General features: G+C 44.6%; 1 protein-coding gene across 1 annotated transcript in view; it reads left to right on the forward strand.

The window, feature by feature from the left end:
- The first annotated feature begins 12,091 nt into the window (after positions 1–12,091).
- The window catches only part of hivep1 (HIVEP zinc finger 1), a 53,392-nt gene continuing 43,069 nt past the window's right edge, over positions 12,092–22,414 (forward strand). Inside the window, exons 1-2 of the mRNA XM_061092932.1 lie at positions 12,092–12,110; positions 14,923–15,040. Coding sequence (XP_060948915.1) covers positions 15,001–15,040 — 40 coding nt within the window. The 5' untranslated portion in view covers positions 12,092–12,110; positions 14,923–15,000. The remainder of the gene's footprint in view (positions 12,111–14,922; positions 15,041–22,414) is intronic.

Consider the following 22,414-nt stretch of genomic DNA (forward strand, 5'->3'; position numbering starts at 1 on the left):
AACTTTTCTGAATATCTCTCAAAACGCACTTTTACCAAATGTCTTTTACTCGATGTTGTATCTTATCATTGTTCATCTTTGATTTCAAATATTAAACTTCAACATCTGTTGAGGGAGATTTTAGATTTTCTATTATTTTGTTTGCTGTATTTGATTTTAAATAACACTAATAAATGTGTAAATTGTGTTTTATTATGTATTTATTTGTCCTCTTTGTGAAGCTCTTTGTAAAAAGTGGCTGTAGAGATAAAGTTATGATTAAAAGTATTGTTGTTAAACACCCAGCAAACATTTGGAGTCAACTCTGAAATATTAACTGTGCTTTTTGTCCACAGGGGGCGCAAGAGAGCTGAAAACCCAGTGGCTCTCCTCTGCAGATGACTGGTAAAATAAAGACCTCATACTTTATATTTACAGGATCTGAAATTCATCCTGTATTGAATCATACTCTAAAAGAATTTTCATTGAGAAGACGCTGTGTAATGCAGCCGACAGACTCGTCCACCAGAGGGAACAGAAAGCAGATGAAAGTCAGATGGTTCGGTACCAGAGAGACGAAGATGTGAGGCAGCAGCTCCGGGGGAAAGTCTGCACTTGATTCTCATCGCTGCTAATTTCCTCAAAACTACTTAAAATCCCCAGTTTCCAGATTGATCTATCAGCATTGAAGCTGAAGACTGGGAAATAAGTGATGCCTCAATTAAGAAAAGGCCGTAATTAGTTCATAAAAATGGATTGATGGATGGAGGGGGGGCCATCCCCGCCTAGATGACATCATCCTGAGGTATTTTAAGAGGCTTCACTGTTTTTAGTAGATTCAGCTTTTTGACAGTTTGTCCAACAGCTTGTTTTTCACGGGAGATTCATTCACAGATGTTTCCCTATCTGCAGATTTGTGTATTCAGTGTTTCCACAACCTGCACAAAAGACAGGAAAACTTTATTTTTCTTTTAATTCTACAAAGATCCTCCCTCAGTTGTGGAGAAACCTTTGCCCCAAATGTCAGATCTCCTCAAAGACAGAGGCCATCACAGATCTCAGAGGACAATTAAAGGATCGATAAATTGGATTCTGGAGGATTCCCCCGACACTTGGACCTCCTGGTCTCTTTGCTCTCGTGACTCTGATTCTCTCAGAGCCGGTGCTCACAGCGACACACGAGGGTTATTAAGTGCTGTGTGTGTAACCCATAAATCAGCTGATGTATGAATACATACACCAGGACGGCTGCAGCTGGCTCCTCCCCTGACTAATGCAACCTTTTTCCATCGTGTTTCTTTGTTTCCTGCCCTCTTTCTTTTCCACTGAAGGGTCTAAAAGTAGCAACAATACAGCTGACGTAAATTTTCTTTTTTCCTTCCCGGTTTTTCTTTTCTGCTTCCACCCACAAATGTTTTCCAGGCATTCAGAGTGCAAACAAGTGGAAAGTGCAGACATACTGTGAACGCTTTATATTTAGAGGACGGGGTCGGTCAAAAGACGTTTGGTTACAGACTTAGATATCTCGTGAAAAAATACTGGATTCAGGAGCAGAGCAAACACAAACTGCATTTTCTTTATCGTGCTTGGGCCTTAAAACGAGAATGGACTGAAAATAAAGATGTAGGATGCATCTCTTCATTTCTTCCAACTATCCAGAAATGAAACTAAATATCCGGGATACGAAAGTCGCCATCTTGAGCATTTGGAGCCAGACTCGGCTATGCAGCTGCTAATCAGGACATTTCATCACATTTTATCGCATCAAATAACTAATTACAATCAAACTTGCTTTAAAATGTATACTTCTTATTTTGCCCATGTCCCATCTGCTCACACGGAGGAGGTAGGATTTATGACACACACTTAAGCCAGCCACTCATGTATCTATTGGCCAATACAGGCTGTCAATCACATGTTATCCACGCCCCCAGTGGATACCGACCTTCAGAGTTTGTTTGTTTGTTTGCTTGTAACTAATGGGGTAATACGATATGATTGACAGCTGAGACTGATTGATCATTGGTGCAGAGCCCGTATGGGAGGGACCTCTACCGCTTTAAATCAACCAGTACAGACGGGCCGTGTGTTTTCAGCGTCTGTTTACGAGCGTTTCTATCAGCACTCAGTATTTTTTAGCTTCAGTAATCCAATTCCTCCGCAGTATTTCTTCTCTACTCCTCCCTGGAAAGTAATGATTGAATTTCTGCTCCTGCTCAGAGAGCCGTTTATTTACTGTCACATAAGCAGACACTGGGAGCATTTTCCCTTATTAGCGCCGCCTGGCCTTCCCAGCAGCGGCAGGGATTTTTCCCTCTGTGGTAGCGTCACTGGAAATGTTGACCCAACACCCGGCTCCTGCCTGAAACACTCCTCTTCTTCAGGCTCCAGGATTCCAGCCGAGGTGTCGTCACAGCTCCGGCTCGGTGTCCTGGTCCTCGCAGGGTCCGCAGGTCTCCCCGGCTGAATGGAAACTCTGCAGGACTGGAGTCACTTCCTGGCAGCGAGTCGGTGAAAGTGACTCAACGCAGGGCAACAAAACCCCAGAGAAGAAGAAGAAGAAGAAGGATGTTGGCGCCGCTTTAAAGAGTGGCTTAAAAGTACTTTAGATTTTTCCTTCTGGGCTATATGTGGGTCACGAGGGAAACGGCGAAGAAAGGGGAATTTATTTTCCTCATTTTGCAGGATGGGGTCACACAGGGCACAGAAACAGGGGTTTACCTCAGACGTACTTTTTCCAAGAAGCGCTGCTTTGGGAGCTGGCACCGGGCAAAGTGATTTTCTCACCAGGGATTAGTGTAGGGGCGTAAAATCTTTCACTGAACGCACTCAGCGCCGTCTTTTCCACTTTCTGCTCCACTGATTAAACATCAAATCCTCAGACACCGTGCAGCGCTCTAAGTCGGCCTTAAAAGATCCTTTAGCTCGAGTGGATTCCAGGAGATTTACACCAAATTAAAAAATCTCCACCTTCGCCCGTTTCACACATGCAACACGATTAGACACAGTTTGCGTAACTTTACTCTGCGATGCACATTTCTGGATGTGAAGCCCCTGAATCATTCTGAGGTTTGATCATGTATTCACTGCACAGCTCTGCACAGCCGTGATGGATGACATGGGGATACTGTCAGATGTCGTCCCTCTGAGGGGCCAACAATCATGTCTACACACACATGTACACACACACACACACACACACACACACACACACAATGTCCTTCACTTCTTTTTATTGATAATTATATCTGGATCCGTGCCCGGCTCCACACTCTCTCTGGGACACGTCGTTCAGTCGCCACATGCTGAAAGACGTCCTTGAGACTGTTTTTCTAATGTTATTTATATGTATATGAAGATGCTATTTCTGCACTAAAACATGCAAACCAGACATAAACACATTATGCACACATGCCTCTGTGATGTGAGGATCACTCTGAAGTTCAGCAGAGACGGCCTGACATCAACCTGCTTTGACTTTCTGTGAGAAAACTCTCAGGAACGAAAGGCGAGTTTATTTTCCACAGATTCAGATCTCTACTCCGAGAGGTTGTCTTTGCATAAGATGCAGGAAGATTTTTAGCATCGCTACGAATGTTAGCGTCGACAGGTTGGTCACGACGTTACAGACTGAATGATGATCCCCACACGGAGCAGGATCAGGGCCGGGCACGAAAAGAAATGAGACGGGAGAGAATTTCTTTTTCTTTTTTGAGAATAAAGTTAAAATGTCGAGGATTAAGTCGAACGTAATGAGAGAAAAATGTTTTGCATAGCGAGAATATAGTCACGTAATGTCTAAACTGGCCGTAGCTGTGAATGTGAGAATGGTTGTTCCACTGGTGACCTGTCGAGACTCTCGTCCAAAATCCAACGGTATGATGATAAGTATTATAGGACTTTGAAGAGATTGAGCCCAAAATTGCTTCTGTAACCACAAAAATCTGGAAGATTTGCAACCGGAGCTAACTGGGAATGGAATCATTCCAAAATACTGATGGTTTTACCAGATGAGTTGAAGTCTTGACATTTCCACCTTATTTCTAAATTATAAAATGGAAAAAGAAAATCTATTTGTTTCTCTTATTTCTGACCCAGATACTCGTACGTGTCACTATGAAGGTTTGGAGTAAAATATCTTAATAAACACTGGATTGTTTGTTTGTGTTTATTTCAGTTCAGTTCACGTCCTCCTCAGGCTGAACTGAAATAATCTCCTGACTTTTCAAACTTTCGGTTCATGAAAAAAAAAGCCAAGAACCAAGATAACCTCACTGATACAAACAAAATTTTGAGTCTTCCAGTCACAATAAGAGCGATAACACCATTCATCCATTCTCTATACCCTTATATATTGAGATGGAGCCAAATAAGACCAAATCTGTATAATAACATTATAGACAGAAAAATGGATCAGTTTGTGACAGATTCAGCGGTGGGGGTTTGAGTCCTCGGCCTGAAGCGTCCACTTCTGCCTCCTGGACCCTGAGGTGCAGCGTTGGAGTGTTTGATGGCGTGCGCCCGCAGCTTGGCGATGGCGTTGAGAGCTGAGCGAGTCCTCAGCGCCGTCCCCTCCAACACAAAGAGACAGCTCCTGTGCTGGGGACGCCCGGTGATGTTATTGTTGGGCTCAGGAAGGTCTCTCCCGTCTCTCTGACCTTGAATCCATCTCACGGAGCTGATTGCTCACATTAAGTAATGAAAAGTGACTCGCTCTTTAACCATCCAGCCGACGACAGCGTGTGCTCCTGTGACCTCACGACCTCAGCGGGCCTCACGCCGGCCTCACGTCTGTGCTGCCGAGGCTTTGACGGACAGCCATAAATTACAGATCGTTTGGCTGCAGGTAGTAAAATGTGGAGAATGTTTAATTTGCTCGTGAAACGACACCGGGGTGAGCCATCACAGCCGAGATGTTTCCCCCCCGGTGACGGTTAACTCTCTCTCAGGAGCATTTCCGGACGCCAGAGAGCGAGAGAGGCCATCTCGTTAACAGAGTGGATCAGCGGGCGGTAACTCGTCCTGTGGCCGGAGAACGTCCTGTTGCCTGAGCAGTGTGTGTGTCTGTGTGTGTGTTTCTACTGAATGAGTGTTTAAAAGGTGGTTCAGTGGGGCTAGTAGTGGGGGGGTGGGGTTTCTTGGCGTTGCCACAGCAACAGCCTCCGTTATGTAACATCATATGTTGCGGTGTAAACAAAGCAATGTGTACACGCTGCCTTTTCATCGCCGCTGTGGAGAACACACGGAAACAGACGAGTTGCTCAAGCCTGTTAAATTCAAATCTGCCTCTCCACATCCGCGTTTGATGAATAAAAACACACAACAAATACAAATTACAGGGACGTTACAGCCTCACAATCCACCTTCATACAACTGAGCGTGTCACCTCTCATTGACAGAATCCTGAAATATGGTTTGTTGGTCTGTTTGTGTCCCTGGACTGTCTGTGTGCCAAAATGATTGCAATATATTTATAAATGTTTATTTTATGGTTGGGTCCTTGCATATCAGCAGCAATTTAGAAAGAGGAGGACGGGGGGGAAGAAGCCACCCTATAAATACTTCAGCAACATCAGTCTTCATCCAAACGCCTTATTGTGAGCCAAGAGAAAGAGGACACTCCGGCGTTCCCTCGTGAATACTCTCTTTCTTCGGAGGGTCGGGTTCAATAAATATCTATTTTTGATACGAGGGGGAAACAAAGATGGAGAAACAGCACAAGAAACCCCCCCACACCCACCCCCCCGTGGACACTGGTTCCAGAGGGACACAGACAGCCGTGCCTTCCCTCAGCATAAGAGCCTATTGTTCAGGAGGACGGTTCTGCAGGGCAGCTGTGCTTCTCTTCTGGAGCAGCTCCAGGATATTATTAGCTCCGCTGCCATTTACTAACACTGCTGTGGGGGCAGTCGAGGAAGTCCCCTCTTCTTTATAACACCACCAAACTGTGGTTATACTGCGGCTGTGACAAAGGTTCAACTGGTTCAGGGGATCTGCAAGGGCCACTTTCCTTTTCAGGATAATTCAGGATATAGACAGAAAGAGAGAGAGAGAAAGAGAGAGAGAGAAAGAGAGAGAGAGAAAGAGAGAGAGAGAACATGTGACTCCTCAGACGTCTCAGGATCCTCATCATCTGTAAAAGAAACACGTTTTTCATGCCACGTTCCAGACAACTCGGATGTCTGAATTTTCCAACCTCAATGGAATGCCACTCAATGTCAGAGTTCCAACTTATACTGAGAGTTTATAACTTACAAAACTCAGGACAGATCCATCCACCCGACTTCATGGAGACGTAGACACTATAGAGCTGAGGCCTGTTGGACCCTCTTGAGTACGTGTCCTCTCCCGATTGTGTATTGGACGTCCAATTTGTCTGGAACAAACAACATTCGTATATAATTTCATTTATAATGCAGGAAATACAACAAGTGACTTCAAAGCTCAGTCCTGAGAAGATCTTGGTGTAATTTGGTCAGATTTCTTAGTTTGGGTTAAAAGTCAAGCTGCAGAATTTGGATATTTCAGATAAAAAACATTTGTTTTACAAAGAGAGGAAAGGGAAACACGTCATCCATCTTTATTTACAGTGTGTGGCTGATCCAATGAAACATATTTGATATCTAAATCATTTGATGGATGGTTTCTGTCTTTTCATTCATTTGTTTTCTAATTATTTTGCTTTTCAACTTCTGTTTATTTTGATAGAGTCTGGAGAGTGACGGGAAAGGAAGGGGAGAAGGTGAGAGAGAGAGAGAGAGAGAGAGAGAGATAGAGAGAGAGAGAGAGAGAGAGAGAGAGAGAGAGAGAGAGAGAGAGAGAGAGGGAAGGGATGACAAGCAGCGAATGATAAATGGTGGACATTTATACAGCTTTAGCTTTATATAGCTCTTATAGTCCCCTCCACTACTACAGGTCACATTCACCCATTCACACACACACACACACACACACACACAGACACACACACACACACACACACAGACACACACACACACACACACACACGTCCACACAGCACCTGTGCTTCACACACACTCACTCACACGTAGCGCTGCATGTGCCCGAGGATCTTCGAAGGTCGAGATCAAACCACGACCTTGTGATTAGTGGACGACCAAACCTCCTGAGACCCATACTCTTCCCAGCGCCATCTTGTTTCTTTTTTAAACCAGATCTGACCATATTTTAAGGAGCGAGGGGGGTGGAGCCTCACTGAGAAGTTAATGACACTGCACGCCCACTTACACCTGCGGCCTGCACCCATTGGACGATACTAGCTGTCAATCACATCGTGTGTACAAATGTAAACGTCCGAGTCAGTTGCTCCTGACACTTTCCACGTGACCTCTCATTAACTACAGATGTGATCAACTTTTATGAGATGTACAGTTGAGTATCATAAGCGCAGCAGTGAGTAATAAGTCAGTGATTGCAAGGTTAATTATTAGTAGAAAGGAACTGCAATAACTCCACCAAACCAGCACCCTGGAATATTTGCATATTTGTACCAGCACCATAACAAGCATATTTGAATATTTGCACTACTGCACAAATTGAACATTCATCTGTAAAGATATATATTTAGATGTATATATTTTATTTTCTATTTTAAATTTTTGATATTCTACTTCATTGTTATTCTTTTTTATTCTATTTTATACTATTTCTATTTCTATTTGTTTTTTTTGGGTTGAAATTACTGAGCATTGCTTAAAGAGAGTGTGTGACCCAAGCATTTCATTGACAGTGACTGCTTCATGTTATCTCTGTTCATTTGACAATAAAAATCTTGAATCTTGAATCTTGAATCTTCCAACGCATCTGCAGCAGATCCACATTTCTGCCGGAACGTTTAAAGACTCAAGTGGCTCCGGTTCGGCTCCGGTTCGGTTTCGGCCGCTGAAAACTCCGAGTTGATCCACGCTCACATTGACTTTGGTGAAAACAGGGTGGCAGCTGAAGGCTCAGTTCATAAACAATCGCTCTACTCTTGGCTTCGCAGTGGCTCAAACCAAACAAGCTGTCTTCTCAGAGAGAAATGTGGTTATGTAAAAAGGGTTTTCACATCACACACACATTTCCCCTCCTTGCCTTTTTCATCCTGTGCTGAAGAACCATCTAAATTCTTACGTAGGCGCACAAACAGATGCAGTAAATGCAGAAAAAGCAACATGTCACGGAGTCAAGTGAGAAGTCTCGTCCACCACAGTTGTTATTTTAAATGAGATTCATTGTAACTGGAAAGAAAAACATCCCTGTTGCATTGGAGAGAGTAAAAATCGAATCCCCTCCAGCCTCATTCATTCATTCATTCATACGAAAACAAATCCCCTAAACGGACGGAGACGCTGCATCGATGCACAAATCTCTGGCTGAGAAAAGACGACACCTCGCTCCTCCGCTATTCAAATGTACCATTTGAAAGTGGCTGCATTTGAAACAGGTGAGTCATAAAGCTCGCCGGAGCCACGAGTCCCACTCGGCAGTGAGCAGGAAGCCTGTGATGTGATGGTGGGCGGATTGTCACACAATCACTTATTAATGGGTAGATTTGCCTCACTGCAGGAAAGTTTCTTTAGGTGACAGCTCTGTGCTTGTCAGAGACGGTTTTCTTTTTTTAATTTTTAGCAGAAGCTGCAGCTACAGAAATATCAGGATCCTTTTTAAAAATCTGGGTCGACCGTTCTTCAGACTAAATCCAATAAAATTTTGGAAAAACCCGTTGATGATCTGCACTGCATGTTGCTGCTGCTCTGATGATATATTGCTTTGGCTACCGGGTGGAAACCTTCTATTTATTTACTCATATGATGAGAGAATAGCTCGACCTTCTTGCTCGGGTGATGTGTCATATAGCTGCTCTCAGTTTGAGCATTGGAGGATAAAAATAACCTCGGCAGACCCACCTGTGACCCCGGTGAACCGCGGCAGGTTCTTCTGCTGCTAATGACACGACCACAGCCACACAAATACATAAATGAATTCAATATTCAAATGATAAATAATAGTCTAGTGGGCCGTGGAACCCGCTTCACTGTGGGATGACCTTGTTTCGTGTTGTCACATGTTGAGAGAAAGGAGACGCTGAGCAACAAGTGAACTACCCCCCCCCCCTCTTGACATTAGCTTTAAGGCTAAATGGCGGAAAATGTGAATCTCAGCAGCGGAAACACAAGTGAAAGAATGAGTGTGAATTCACAAAGGTCATTTTGAAATGTAAGCGAAACCTGAACCACTGTAAACTGAGCTGTAGACAGGAATCGAGTAGATTCTCATGTGGTTCTTAATTGATTTAAACAGAAAAAACAATGTGTTGATTATTATATAAATATTGTTTATGTCAGGCTTGAGTAAACAGGGTTGAATTATCGAGGGGAACATTGGAAACAGTACCGACTCAATATCCACAGCATTCAATTAAAAGTTTATTTTCATGTGCAATTTTAAATTAGTTTATTTTCTTCAAACACATATCATAGTTATATTTTTCATCATATATGTTTTAACACTACACACAGTTCTACCTAGATTAACTTTATAACAGCACGCCGGCCTGCAAAGTGATCTTATCTGGTCCGTTGACCAATAAATATAAATAGCTGTTTGATAATCAAATGTTTGATAAGCTGTATGCAAATGAGTCGTATAATCTGGTGAGTAGATAAACACAGACGTGGTGTTAGCACTGCTAATGTTTGGTTTGTATAGAAATAATATAAGCATTTATAATGATTATATTTAAATATATAATCATTCATATATTAATATGTACTTCTTTTTGGGTCCCTGAGAGTTATCATATTTAAATCAGCTTCAATTTCCGGGTTAAAATGCCAAGTCCAAACAGCGCCCTCTGGTGGTGACGTGTTTGCTGACGTTTTCAGAAATGGTTAATGCAGTGGAACCACTTTTGTTGGACGGTTGATTAACACATGGTTATTTTAGTGGGATAGAGTTTGTCTTCATAATTTTATGAAACGTCTGATGTCGTACATTACGTTGTCTGCTTGCTAGCTTGCTAAATTGTTGTAGCCTCTGCTCTGCCGTTGCCTAGCAGCGGATTTCTTAGAACTTGAACGTTTAACAATGTCGTAACTACGAGCTCAGAAATTCTGTATAAAGACAAAATATGTCGTCATGTATTAATCATATATTAATCTTTGAATTTTAACTAATTAATGCTTCCACCCCTTCATGAACCGGTGACATTATTAGTAATAATTATAAAATACAGAGTCAAATGCCAACATACTTTGTAAAAAATAATTTTAGCATGTTATATATGGGGAACGTGAATTAAATTGGATTATTTGTGGTATTAAAATGTCTTAAATGGAACATGGTGAAGTTTCCATGTTATGAGAACATGAGTTGTTGAGATGATATAAAATAATCCTGCAGGGGAACAAACCGCTGAATTCAATACGAGAACTCAGCTCTTGCATCTGTGTTATCCACCTCCACAGGCCGCGGGTCCTGGATCTCAGAGGCCGGGTCCTGGAGCTCCGGGGCCGGGTCCTGGAGCTCCGGGGCCGGCGGCCGGGTCGCTGCTGCCGGGCTGGAACACGGGAAAGCCCGGTCCTAAGTGGCGGAGGGGGGGGGGGGCACAACGTGACCTGACAACAAGGAACCTCCGGGAAAACCGTCAGTGCTGAACTATGTGCAGAGGCGAGGGTAGGTGGGGCCCGGCCGGGGAGGGGGGGCTCGCGACCGGCCGCAGCATGAGAGGCTGCAGCAGCGACTCGGTTTAAAGCAACGTGTGGCAGAGGAAGAGAGGAATATACAGGTTCTATATATATATGTATATATATATGTATATATATATATATATATATATATATATATACGTATATATATATGTATATATATATATATATATATATAACTACAGACAAGGAGATGGAGTGAAGCAAAATAAATCCAAAAATAATATTTGAGTGTCTTATAATAATTCTAAGACGTAAACAGTTTTCAGCAGTTTTCTTGATGATTTCGTCTTCGTATACATCGAGGATTTGGAACAATTTTTACATGAAAACTTTAAATAGAGGCTTTGTTTATATGTATTTACACTTAAGGATAGATAAATCCCCAAAATTAGTAAAGTCTCCAACAACAAATCACAATTTTTATCCTCCTTTATGATTCCTAATGTGATATTATTCATGGCTAGGTGAGAGATAGACTGGAGTTTCTAGCTTCGGACATTTGCATTAACACGTAAACCTTTAAATCAAATTAAAAATGGCGCAGAGTCGGCCGGGAATGCGATGCTAGGGATAACATATTATATTATTATATTATATTGCATTAGATTGCATATTGCAAATTGACATTTCTCTCCTGTTTTGCATTTTACTTTACTTTTTATATCTTTTTGTTTTAAATGTTGTACTTTTTTCTTATGTGTGTAGTATTTATTGTGTTTTTATGTTCATTGTATGCACCAACAACCAGAGCAAATTCCAGGTAGGTGTAAACCTACTTGGCAATAAATACATTCCGATTCTGATTCAGGTGAACTTCACGGTACGACATTAGCGTTCTTCGTAGGATGCACGTCTACGCGTACGTGATGACGGCGTAGCTCCGACGCAGAAGCACGAATTTGCCTTAAGATGCGCCCTCAACCCCCCACTCGCACATCATTTTCTACGACTTTACACCACGAGACCAGGATGATAAAGTTCGTATAAAATGCTAAGCTCCTCATTCGGACTTTCACCTTCACACACGAACGTCCTCCGGAGAAACCGCGGAGTTCGGAGCATGTGACAGCAGCTCCTGCAACACGTGTTGAAGGAGGAAGCGGAGGAAGAGGGGGCGTGGCCCGATACCGAGCAGCGTGCTGATTGGCTCGTGGCTCGGGGGCGGGTCCCTCCGCGGGCTCCGTCGGCCGTCGGGAGCCCCCCTTGCAGCCGGGAGAGCCCCCCCCCACCAGTGGCAGGGGGGCGGAGACGGGACCCCCGCTGACGTCAGTGGGCCTGTCTATTTCCTGCAATAGAAAGTGAGCGACAAGGTGAAGGGAGGAAATAACGCAGCGCTCCCCCCCCCCCTACCACCCCCCCTCCTCCTCCTCCTCCTCCACGGAAAGGTGCGTTGCGTTCAGCGACACACAACCTGCACCTGTGAGTATCCGTTCATCCACTTTGTGTGTGTCTGTGTGTGAGTCTGCGTGTGTGTGTGTGTGTGTGTGTGAGTCTGTCGCACACGCGGGCGCCAGGCTCGTCCCGGGGATCCGGTGGAACGCCGCGGGTTCGATTCCCGCGGAGTTTGGCGCAGTGTTGTTGTTTTTTGTTGTGCGCGGAACGAGCCGGGCATCGAACCTGGAGCCGCAGCGTCCGCTTTACCCCCCGGTCCACCCCCCACCCCCCTCCTGGGTGAGTCCCCCCGCTCTTTACATGGCTGTTTTCATGGACGTGCATGTGACATGTGTGTGTGCGCGCTGCGGCCGCTTGGAGCTGGGAGCTGTTGGAAGAGCCGGGGTCGGGGGGGATGAGGGGTTTTCCCTGGCCCCTCCCTCCCTCCCTCTCTCCCTTGCAGGGCGTTCACGTGTTGCAACAGCCACACACACACACACACACACACACACACACACAAAACACACGCTATTCCCATGCATTGTTTTCTGCTGACTTCACTCCCAACATGATCCAATTTGATCACAGTTGCATGTCGGGAAAAAAAATTGGCGTTAAATCTCATGCACCATTGAGAAAAAAGAAACGACGTGCACGGTGCGTGTGCTGTTGCGTGTGTGTTGTGTGTTGTCTTTACGTAACGCCCGTGGCTGGTTGTTCAGGTGTGAAACGGAAATCATTCGTCACCTGCCATGTGCGCAGCCGCTACTGCGCAGAATCACCGGGGCTCCTCCTCCTGTCAGTATCGGGGTGTTCCCTCAAGTCGCTCTGCAAACACACACACACACACACACATGCCCGGACACACACACACACGCACACGCACGGACAAGCAGACGCCTCCTCCGCGCGAATCCAACCTGCACTGACACACACACACACACACACAAACACACAAACCTGTGCACGTCTCACAGGAGCAGCCAGGTGAGCATCCTCTCTGCATGTATCTGTCGACGTGTGTGTGTGTGTGTGTGTGTGTCTGTGTTTGTGTTTGTGTGTGTGTGTGTGTGTGTTTGTGTGTGTGTTTTTCTCATGCGACCGTGCAGAATATATCCACTGTGAGATGATGTCATGGCTCCACATGCACTTCCACTGTACATGGAGAAAAACCGTCCTCCACTTGTAGTAAGTGTTATGTAATGTTGGTGGGGGGGGGGAAACAAAGGCTGGTTTCCTGAAGATCTGCTGCTCACGTGCACGCGCTCCAGTGCGGGTCAGGAGTGCGACTGGGGACGTGGAGGAGCTAGATGATGCCAGGACGCAGCTCAGAGAGAAGATGGTTAAAATGAGATGTTTCTTCCTGATGGATTGGTCCCTGAAGCTGCTGCAGCTCGGTGGGCTGGACATCTCGCCGCCGTTTGACCTCAACGACCACGACTCAACCTCATGTTGATCCCGACAAACTGGCGTTAGACCTCACCGACCACGATTCAGCCTCATGTTGATCCCAACAAACCGGCGTTAGACCTCAATGACCACGATCCAGCCTCATGTTGATCCCAACGACCACGACTCAGCCTCATGTTGATCCCAACAAACCGGCGTTAGACCTCAACGACCACGATCGGCCTCATGTTGATCCCAACAAACCGGCGTTAGACCTCAACGACCACGACTCAGCCTCATGTTGATCCCGACAAACTGCCGTTAGACCTCAACGACCACGATTCAGCTTCATGTTGATCCCAACAAACCGGCGTTAGACCTCAACGACCACGACTCAGCCTCATGTTGATCCCAACATAAACCTTTAACTCAATTTGAAAATGGCGCAGAGTCGGCCGGGAATAAGATGCTACCGATCGCATGTGAGCCTCACGGTACGACATTAGGTTTCTTCGTAGGATACACGGCTAAGTGTACGAGATGGCGGCGCAGCTTCGACGCAGAATTGGCTTTTAGAAGCGCCCTCACCCCCCCTACTCGCACATCGATTTCTCCTGGATTTCTACGACTTTACACCACGAGACCAGGAAGATAAAGTTCATAGAAAATGCGCAGCTTCTCATTCGGACTTTCACCTTTACACATGCACGAACTCCGGAGAAAATACGGAGAAACCGCGGAGTTCGGTGCATGTGACAGCAGCTCCTGGAACACGTGTTGAAGGAGGCGTTAGACCTCAACGACCACGACTCAGCCTCAGGTTGATCCCAAGAAACCGGCGTTCGCCTGAAACTGCATGAAAATCCTTTATCTTCCAACAACAGGGCGTCAACAGAAACAATCCCCTGCACGTAGAGGTGGGTTCAGACATGGAACCTTCTGTGATGTCTGGACTTTGTGCAGTGGTTCCAACTTCATCTGGGAGATTCCTCTGGTAGTGACAAGTATGGTCGCCCAGCAACCCCCCCCAACGTCCATCACAGGACCTCATTGTTTGCATCATTCGTCATCGCCCGCTGACATTCGTCACTGAGGAAAAGAGCGGGCCTCTCTGTATCAGACATGTCAATCAGACGTTTCCCCACAAACAACAGCAGGTCCTCCTCAGTTTGTGTGTTTGACACCAGAGTGGCAGATATCAGCTGCTGCAGAGGTTCTTTAGAAACATGTTTCCACCTCCTCCTACAGACGCACTGCACATTATTCCACCGCAGCTCCAAGAGGAGAAGGTCTGAAATGAGGAGTCCGGCCCCGGCTCCTGTTTGAGGAACAAACTCAATCAGCGGCTCGGTCCCGGCCTCCAGCTGCCGAGCGAGAGCGTACAGTTCCTTATCGATCTGTGGAGAGTTCATGCTCGGCTGCTTCTCACCACATGTATACGTGTGTGTGTTTGTGTGTGTGTTTTCTGTAGATGTTCCCAGACTGTGGCTCAGGAGCCGGCTCATCTCCAGGTTTTCCCAGGATGCACCTGTGAACCGAGGCGGAAAAGATGCCGCGCACCAAGCAGAACAACCCGAAGAATCTAAAAGGTGAGTTCTGGAGTTACACTTCCTGTCAGCTGGTGGCCTGAGATTTGCTATGTGGGTTGAAATTGTGTTATTTCCTTTGTACATGCCCAGAACTATCATCACAGAAAGATCCTATCTACTGTTGTTCATGTTTCTGTCACGTTCAGATGTCGCTGGTGAAGTTTCTCTGTGATTTCTGGTTTGAACTGATTCATGTGCATCAGTTTTTTGTTGGTTGTGAGATAAGTTTGTTGTGTTGTTGTCATCAACAACACAACTTTGAGGCCTTTCTGCGTGGCGTTTGCATTTTCTCCTGGTTTCTGTTTCTGGCTTCTTCCCAACGCTGAGGGAATTGGAGGCTGAATTCCGTGTGTTGATGAACGTCTGTCTCCCTGTGACGGACAGCTGACCTGCTCAGGTTCAACCCCGCCTCTCGCCCAAGGTCAGCTGTGATTGGCTCCAGCTCCCCCCCCCCCCACACACGACCCTCACGACCCACCGTAGTCTCGAGACTTCAAGAGAAGTGATGTAACTACAGCATCATATTTCAGCTGGTTGACATATTGGCCCAAATTAAAAGGTCAACAGGATTTATGTAGAAGTGTTTCACCACCACACAGGAAATAAATCCACCACAACTGGATATGACTTCATAGCATCTGCTGACGTCTGTTGTAAATCTGTCTAGCTGTGAGTTTGTCTGTTGTTTGTGTTGTGTATCTATTTGGTTGTGCGTTTGTGTGTGTTTTGGTTTGTCTCTCTGTTTTTGTTCTTGTGTATTTGTCTGTTATTTGTGATGTCTGTTTTGTCTATTTGATGTTGTTGCGTATATTCAGTGTGTTTGTGCAGTTTAAAGTGTTTTACTTACATTATAGTTAAAATAGAAACACGTTAAAATGTAATTTATATAAAAGAACAGATTTAAAGTGAGATAGGTAGAACGATTATGTTAAAATGACATTTAAAAGGAAATAAATAAGATAAATATAAAAGTGCTGGAAAGAGCAAAATCTAGTTAAAGGCTGAAGCAAAGAGAAATGGTTTCAGTTTTCTTTTAAAAAGATATTTACAGAACTAGCTTCTCTAATATTAGCTGCAGTGTATTTTACATGTTACTGCATGTCCGAGTTGTGTGTATTTTTGTGTTGTGTGTATTTGCAGTGTGTTATCTTAATATACTCTCTGGGCCACCGTAGTTGTAAGTCTGGAAGACGCAGGAAAGGGTGTATTTGAGTTAAATCTAAAGTTGTGTTGTCGAGTTTGTTGTGACTAACTCGTCACAACGAAGACGTTCAGTTGATTTTATGCTCATACTTATGTTTGTATTAATGATGTAAATACACAAAAAACTTTATTCACTTTAAAATTTAAGCTGCTTTTATCACGAACAACATGTTTCATCAATTCTCAGCATCCTTCTGGCTTGAGATCTGTGAGATTTTGTGTGTGTGTTACTAACACATCAACACAAAACTGAGGCTGCGGCCGCCTGGTTTGCCACTGCTCTCCCTCAGTTGTGTTTTCATACCGCGGCTGTCCTCTCATATCTGATGAAGCCGAGGTGTCAAACACGTGGATTTTGTTTATAAATTTGTCCAAATAAACCGGGCCGAATCGGAACCGGTCTCCGTGCTGCAGCTGATCGGACAGCATCGCACACACAACATGGCAACACTCGCAGCATATTGAAGTTGCAACATCTTGAACGCACACAAAGCACCAATTGGCTTGAAAAGGACCTTGTGTTATGCTGAGAAGCGACAGACTCGCGTGTCAACAGACGTTTGCAGTTCACAGATCTCTGAATATGCAGCGTTGCATGCTGGGTGTGAAAATCTGCATCGCTGCCATTCCCCCAGCAGTCGATCGGCCGGCCAGATCTCCTCCTGTTTATTTATCTTTATTAACACTTCCTGTGCTCGTCTTTTTCTGTTTTATTGAGCTTACTTGGCCAAACAACATAAATAATTAAGCTTTCGAACAGTACATTACATCCCCCAGCAGGGAGGCGGCTGCCAAATGAGACCTGGTTCTATTTTTAATGCTGACTGTTCCCTTGTTTCCTCGCCGAGCAGACAACGGCGCTGCAGCTGCTGCAGTGTTTGGGGGATTTTTATTAAAAGTTGAGAGTAAAAGATGCAGATTTGAAAAGAGCGTAATTGAGAATAATCTGACCGGAATGGATCCTGAATTCAGAGGAGAAACGCTCTAACTGTGGCGTCTCTGTTGTCTCTTTTCTTCTTCGTTTATTCTGTAACGGACGTTTTCATATCAGCAAATGTCAACATCCGAGCTGATATGTGTGTGAATGGCTCTTATCGGCTGTTCCATCGAGCAGCAGATGAATTGGCCGGGCTCTGCTCTGCGGTCGCCTCACACAGAAGCTTCTTTCTGTCCGTGTGCTGACTTGAACTCGGTGTTTGTCAGCGTGTTGTGGGGAGAACCCGGCTCGCTTCCTCCTCTCCTGATAACGCGCCGTGACGCTGGTTTAATGACTTGTTTTGCCTTTTGACCCAGTTCATCACCTCTCCCTCCGGCTCTGCACTCGAGGCGTTTCCCTCATCAGGCAGGAAATTCTAATTGCACGGCAAGATATCACATGCTCACCCTCCGCTGTGGAGAATGCCTTTTTCTCAAGGGAACTCAGAGAGCCCGCCTCACGCCGCCATGAAGCCGTCACATGGTGATGACGAGCTCTCACAACCCTCCGCTCGGGGCTGAATGAGTCACAGTATTTTCCTTCACTTTATAACAGAGCCGTAATTAATCTCAGCTCAGATACAAAGGTGCTGGTTTAATGCAGAGTCGTGAGAAGTTGCTCCTCGGGTCTTTTCTGCCTCCGAGGTTTGGCAGAAGTTTGACTCTGTTGCAAAAGAAATCGTCACCGCACTAATATTTCCCCTCAGGTCGTCTGAAATGTGACTTGACACACTTTGTCCCGAGCGGAGACACAAAGAGCGACTTGTTGTGTAGACACCAGCGACTCGGCTGCTGTGCTGTCGTGTATCAGGTGAATTTAAGGCGGCACGCTGGTGTTGCTGGTCACTTTGTCAGAGGGGAAATCGAGCAAGTTGGAGGAAATAAGAACAAACGTCCAGTCGGTGAAACTGCAGCCAAACCCCAGAATAGACTTAATATGTGCAGCGATTCAGCCACTCAACCACGGTTATTTCCTTTGCCACAGACTATTTATCTGTGTGTATTTGTTGTTTTATTTGTGTGCAGGATTACACAAATGGCACTAAATCGATTTCCACCCTACTTGGCCGGGGTCTTGTCATCGGGAGAACCTGTTAAGTTTTGGTGCAGATGAGGATTAACTACGTTTAATGACAAATAAATCATCAAGATTAAGACCTTTTTATTTTAATCCGGTGTAAGATTTGTTCGGCTTTGGCGGAGATGTGCACTCTACCAGGGCCCTTCTCCTTTTTATGATTATCTGCCGATTTAAATTTCAATTGTTTCTTCTGTCTAAGATAGATTTAACATGTTAAACAACCATCTAACAAGTGCTTCTGGAAACATCAGGATTGTTTTAGATTTAACAAGTGTACCTAATAAACTGGTCACTGCATGGGTTTCCATAGAAAGGAATGAAAAGCGACCGGATCCAAACAAGCAGCAGAGAGGAAGGAAGTGTGAGTTTGTGAGACTGTTCCTGTCTTTCAATCTGGATCATAATAAACCATCACACGCAGTAAACACACCAACAGGGGAACTGTTCCCTGAAAACTTTTTATTTTCCGTTTCTCTCCTGAGACGTAAGAAATCTCTGCTTCCTGAATCAGCTTCTGCCCTCGAGTGAAACCCTTTAACTCAGGTTTTAAGTCCACAAACATTTATGTATTTTTAATTACACTTTCTACCCTGTAGAGCTGAACTGTGTGTTTATAGTGTGTGTTTGTGTGTCTGTGTGAGTGTGTGTGCACCGTGAGGAATGATCCTATGACGCAGTTTGTGGGCAACAATGCAGGAAGCTAGGAACTCCTGGTCCCCTCCTCTGAGACGTTGTTTACTTTTGTCAAACAGCTGGTCTCTAAGCAGCTCTGCAGGCATACACAGAGGTTTCCTACACACACAAACACACACACAGACACACACACGCTGCATTGCACACCGCGTGCCCCTCATTACCTCACCCCTCCACCTCCCAGAATTCATTTTCAAGTTAAAGTAAAAGTGATTTATCAGTTAATGAAAAGTGGGTGAAATAGTTCTCAGCTGTTTGTTGCTGCACGTCAGACTCTGGTCCACAGACGTCACTCACCCGGAGCAGAAGCCACAGTCTCCCCCCCCTCCAGGCTGAGGGGTGTGTGTATGTGTGTGTGTGTGTGTGAGTGTATATCTGTGAAATCCTCCTGGTCCCGGTGGCCCGTCCTTCTTTTTTACATTATCATGAGCCGAGGGTTTTCCTGGTGGTTTCCTGCAGTAAACCGTCTGTACGCTAACGATCTTCTGGATCAGATCCAAACTTCCTCTTTAACAACCAACAGCAGATCTTAAAACATGTGATGACTGAGGGTTTCTGTCCTATTGCTGCTCCGATCTAACGTCACGATGCTGCACAGATCTGATTTATTAAGGGTTTTATTGGCTGTAGATAATATGATACATCATATAAACATAAATATCACAATGCAACAGGTGCAACAGCCTCAAACAGATTAATAAAAGTCATATTAAATGAGTTGCAGCCACAAACCCACAGAGCGTTTCTCTGACTTGTTTTTACACCAGGGGAAGTTTTCATTCAGGCAGAAACAAAGTCTGTGGTTCTTTAATCTTAAAAAGGTCACATCTTTTTATTCAACAGCTGCTACTTCATCAGCTTTCAAACTGTGTTTACACAACGTGGTTGAAATATCGAAAGTAAATTGTTGAAAAAAATAAAAATCTGGAAATCGTCTGCAGGAAAAAAGTTGGACAACGATCGTCCTTTTTATAAATAACGTGATTTACTCAGTTTCCTTCAGAATTGTAGGACATGTATTTTTATTAAAGTGTGAAGTCGTTCTGTGAGCATTCGTTTCCTTTGACTCGGAAAAAGGCGGAAAAAAATAACTTCCTGACAATCCGAGCTTTCCACCACGAGTTACACAAAGGTAAGAGGTATTTATTTTATTTCATTTTCGGCTAGAGCTAGAAGATCTAAATGGAGGACGACCATATAAAGAATGGCTTCATGTCCTCTAGTATTAATACGCAGAACACAGAAGTTGAAGAATAGACCATTTATTTAAACCTTTTCACTGCTACATGATTTGCATCCTGTACAATATCTGATTTGTTTGGGTATTTAAATAAATACTGCGAGTTTGAATAGAGGCACAAAGAGTTACTTCAGTTTACATGAGTCATAGAAGTGATATTTCTGAACAGCAGGTGACCCAGAGACCAGTGAAGACCAGGAGGACTGACCGGTTTGTGTGACCGGTGAAGACGAGCAGCCACAAGTGTCCGTTTTCATCCGTCGCCATGGAGGCAGGACGAGATTCACCATTGTGGTCTATGTCTCAGCTGCCCCCCCACACAGAGAGAGAGACAGGTAGAGGCAGGTGTAAAGACCAGGAAGTGAGTTGTCTTCACAAGGTCTCAAGGCCCCAAGATAAGAAAGTTTAAGAGAGTTTTGTTGAAGGTTTAATGTAAAAACAGCCCATTCAGATTAATGTTTTCATTTCTGCTCTAAATGTATAATATATAACAATTCTTCAATAAAAACACCTGAACAGACATTTCATTTTAATCGCCTTTTTAACTTCGCTTTAACTTTTAGTGGAAACGATTTATGAAGAAGTAAAACCCGCTGCTGGTCAGTTAGTCTCTTTCCTTCCACTGTTTGTATTGGTCACTCATAATAGCTGACAGGTATTCATTGACGCTTTGCTGCTAAACATGAAACTTTGACACATGACCTCCTCCGTGAATATAATTGGTGCTTCAGGCAGCTTCTCATTGGCAAAGGTGCTGAAGACAACAACTCCCATGATGCCACGCTGCTTCGTGACATCATCAAACTAGGTATTTTATCAATGTTTTGATCGAAACACCCCTAGTGGCCGAAGTTGGAACATATTAGAGGACTTATCTAGTATTATATAAGAGTTTTCCTGTTGTACGATGGGTGGGCCAGCTAGTCGCGATGGAAAAATGTGACCCCGGAGTTGAAACCCCCCTGATTTAGACACAAGTGCAGTTTATTAAACTTTCTGACAAATTGCACTCAGCTGCTATCTCTCTCTCTCTCTCTCTTCATGCATCAGTGTCTCTCGTGTTTTTTTTTTTTTTCTTCTCCTGCGTCACGCAGTCGATACCTTCGCTGGCTACGTGGTGTTTGTCCTTCGTCCTTTTTTTTCTCCTCCTCTCCTCGCTCCACAGAGTGCCCCTGAAACCTGAAAATGCCCAGACTTGTTAGCAACGCCAGTGTTTATGGAACTGACTGTGCATTCCTCTTGTCTTATAAAAGGCTCCGTGCACCGAAGCCCAACAGGTCTGGAGCCCCGGCTGCAGCAGGGAACACGCTGCGTGATGAATGGGGAACAACTGCAGTGAAAAGGGGGGGTTCGGTTTAACAAGGTGGAAAATGGTTACCCCATAAAGACGATGCCGGGAGACGGAGTTTCATCCCTCACTGTGCTGACACACCGGTATTTAATAAGTTTCTGGATATTATTAAGTTAAACCTGACGGCTGATTAACGTTCAGCAGTTTAATTTGGACGGACGTTTCGTTTGTTATGATTTAAACCGGTGAAAGGTTTGAAAAGGAATCGGATTTCACGTTGTGTTTCTTCGCCTCAGTGATTTGCAGCAACCACACTGACGGCAGTTTCCTGTTAATGATCAACCGAGCGTTTGGCCTCAGTCCCGACTCGGGTTAAACATGCAGGGTCAGAATCCACAGCGACAGCACGGACCTGGAAACACGGGTTGTTTGTTTGTTTGCACAAGTCGGGCTCGTTCGGCCTCGGTTTCAACTTTCCATCAAGAACGTTTGTGATTTCTCCTCTCGCTGCTCTCTGACCTCGTGGTCACATGCACAACGTCTGGGGTCTCCTGTACCAAACCACTGCTGCAGCAACTGTTTCCATTGCAGGAAAATAAATAAAAACGATAATGGCTGTGCACCAGCTTGTTTCCTTAAAGTCAAACTAAAATCTTACAAATTAAGTACTCGTACTAAGCTTGATGGGTTAGTTGAGAAACATCATTACCAATACCAAAGCAGCTGCGATTAGAATCTGAATCTTAAAACTCACCAAGAATTTCTTCTGAAGTCATTTTCAGAATCTGTGGGTGTAATTTATTCCGTCTAAAAAATGTTTCTGACATATTTGAGCTGAACTTTGACCTCTCGACTCAGGAAATGAAGAATTGAAGTTTGTTAGAAACATGT

Source organism: Limanda limanda, chromosome 19, assembly GCF_963576545.1.
Source record: "Limanda limanda chromosome 19, fLimLim1.1, whole genome shotgun sequence".
NCBI lineage: Eukaryota > Metazoa > Chordata > Actinopteri > Pleuronectiformes > Pleuronectidae > Limanda > Limanda limanda.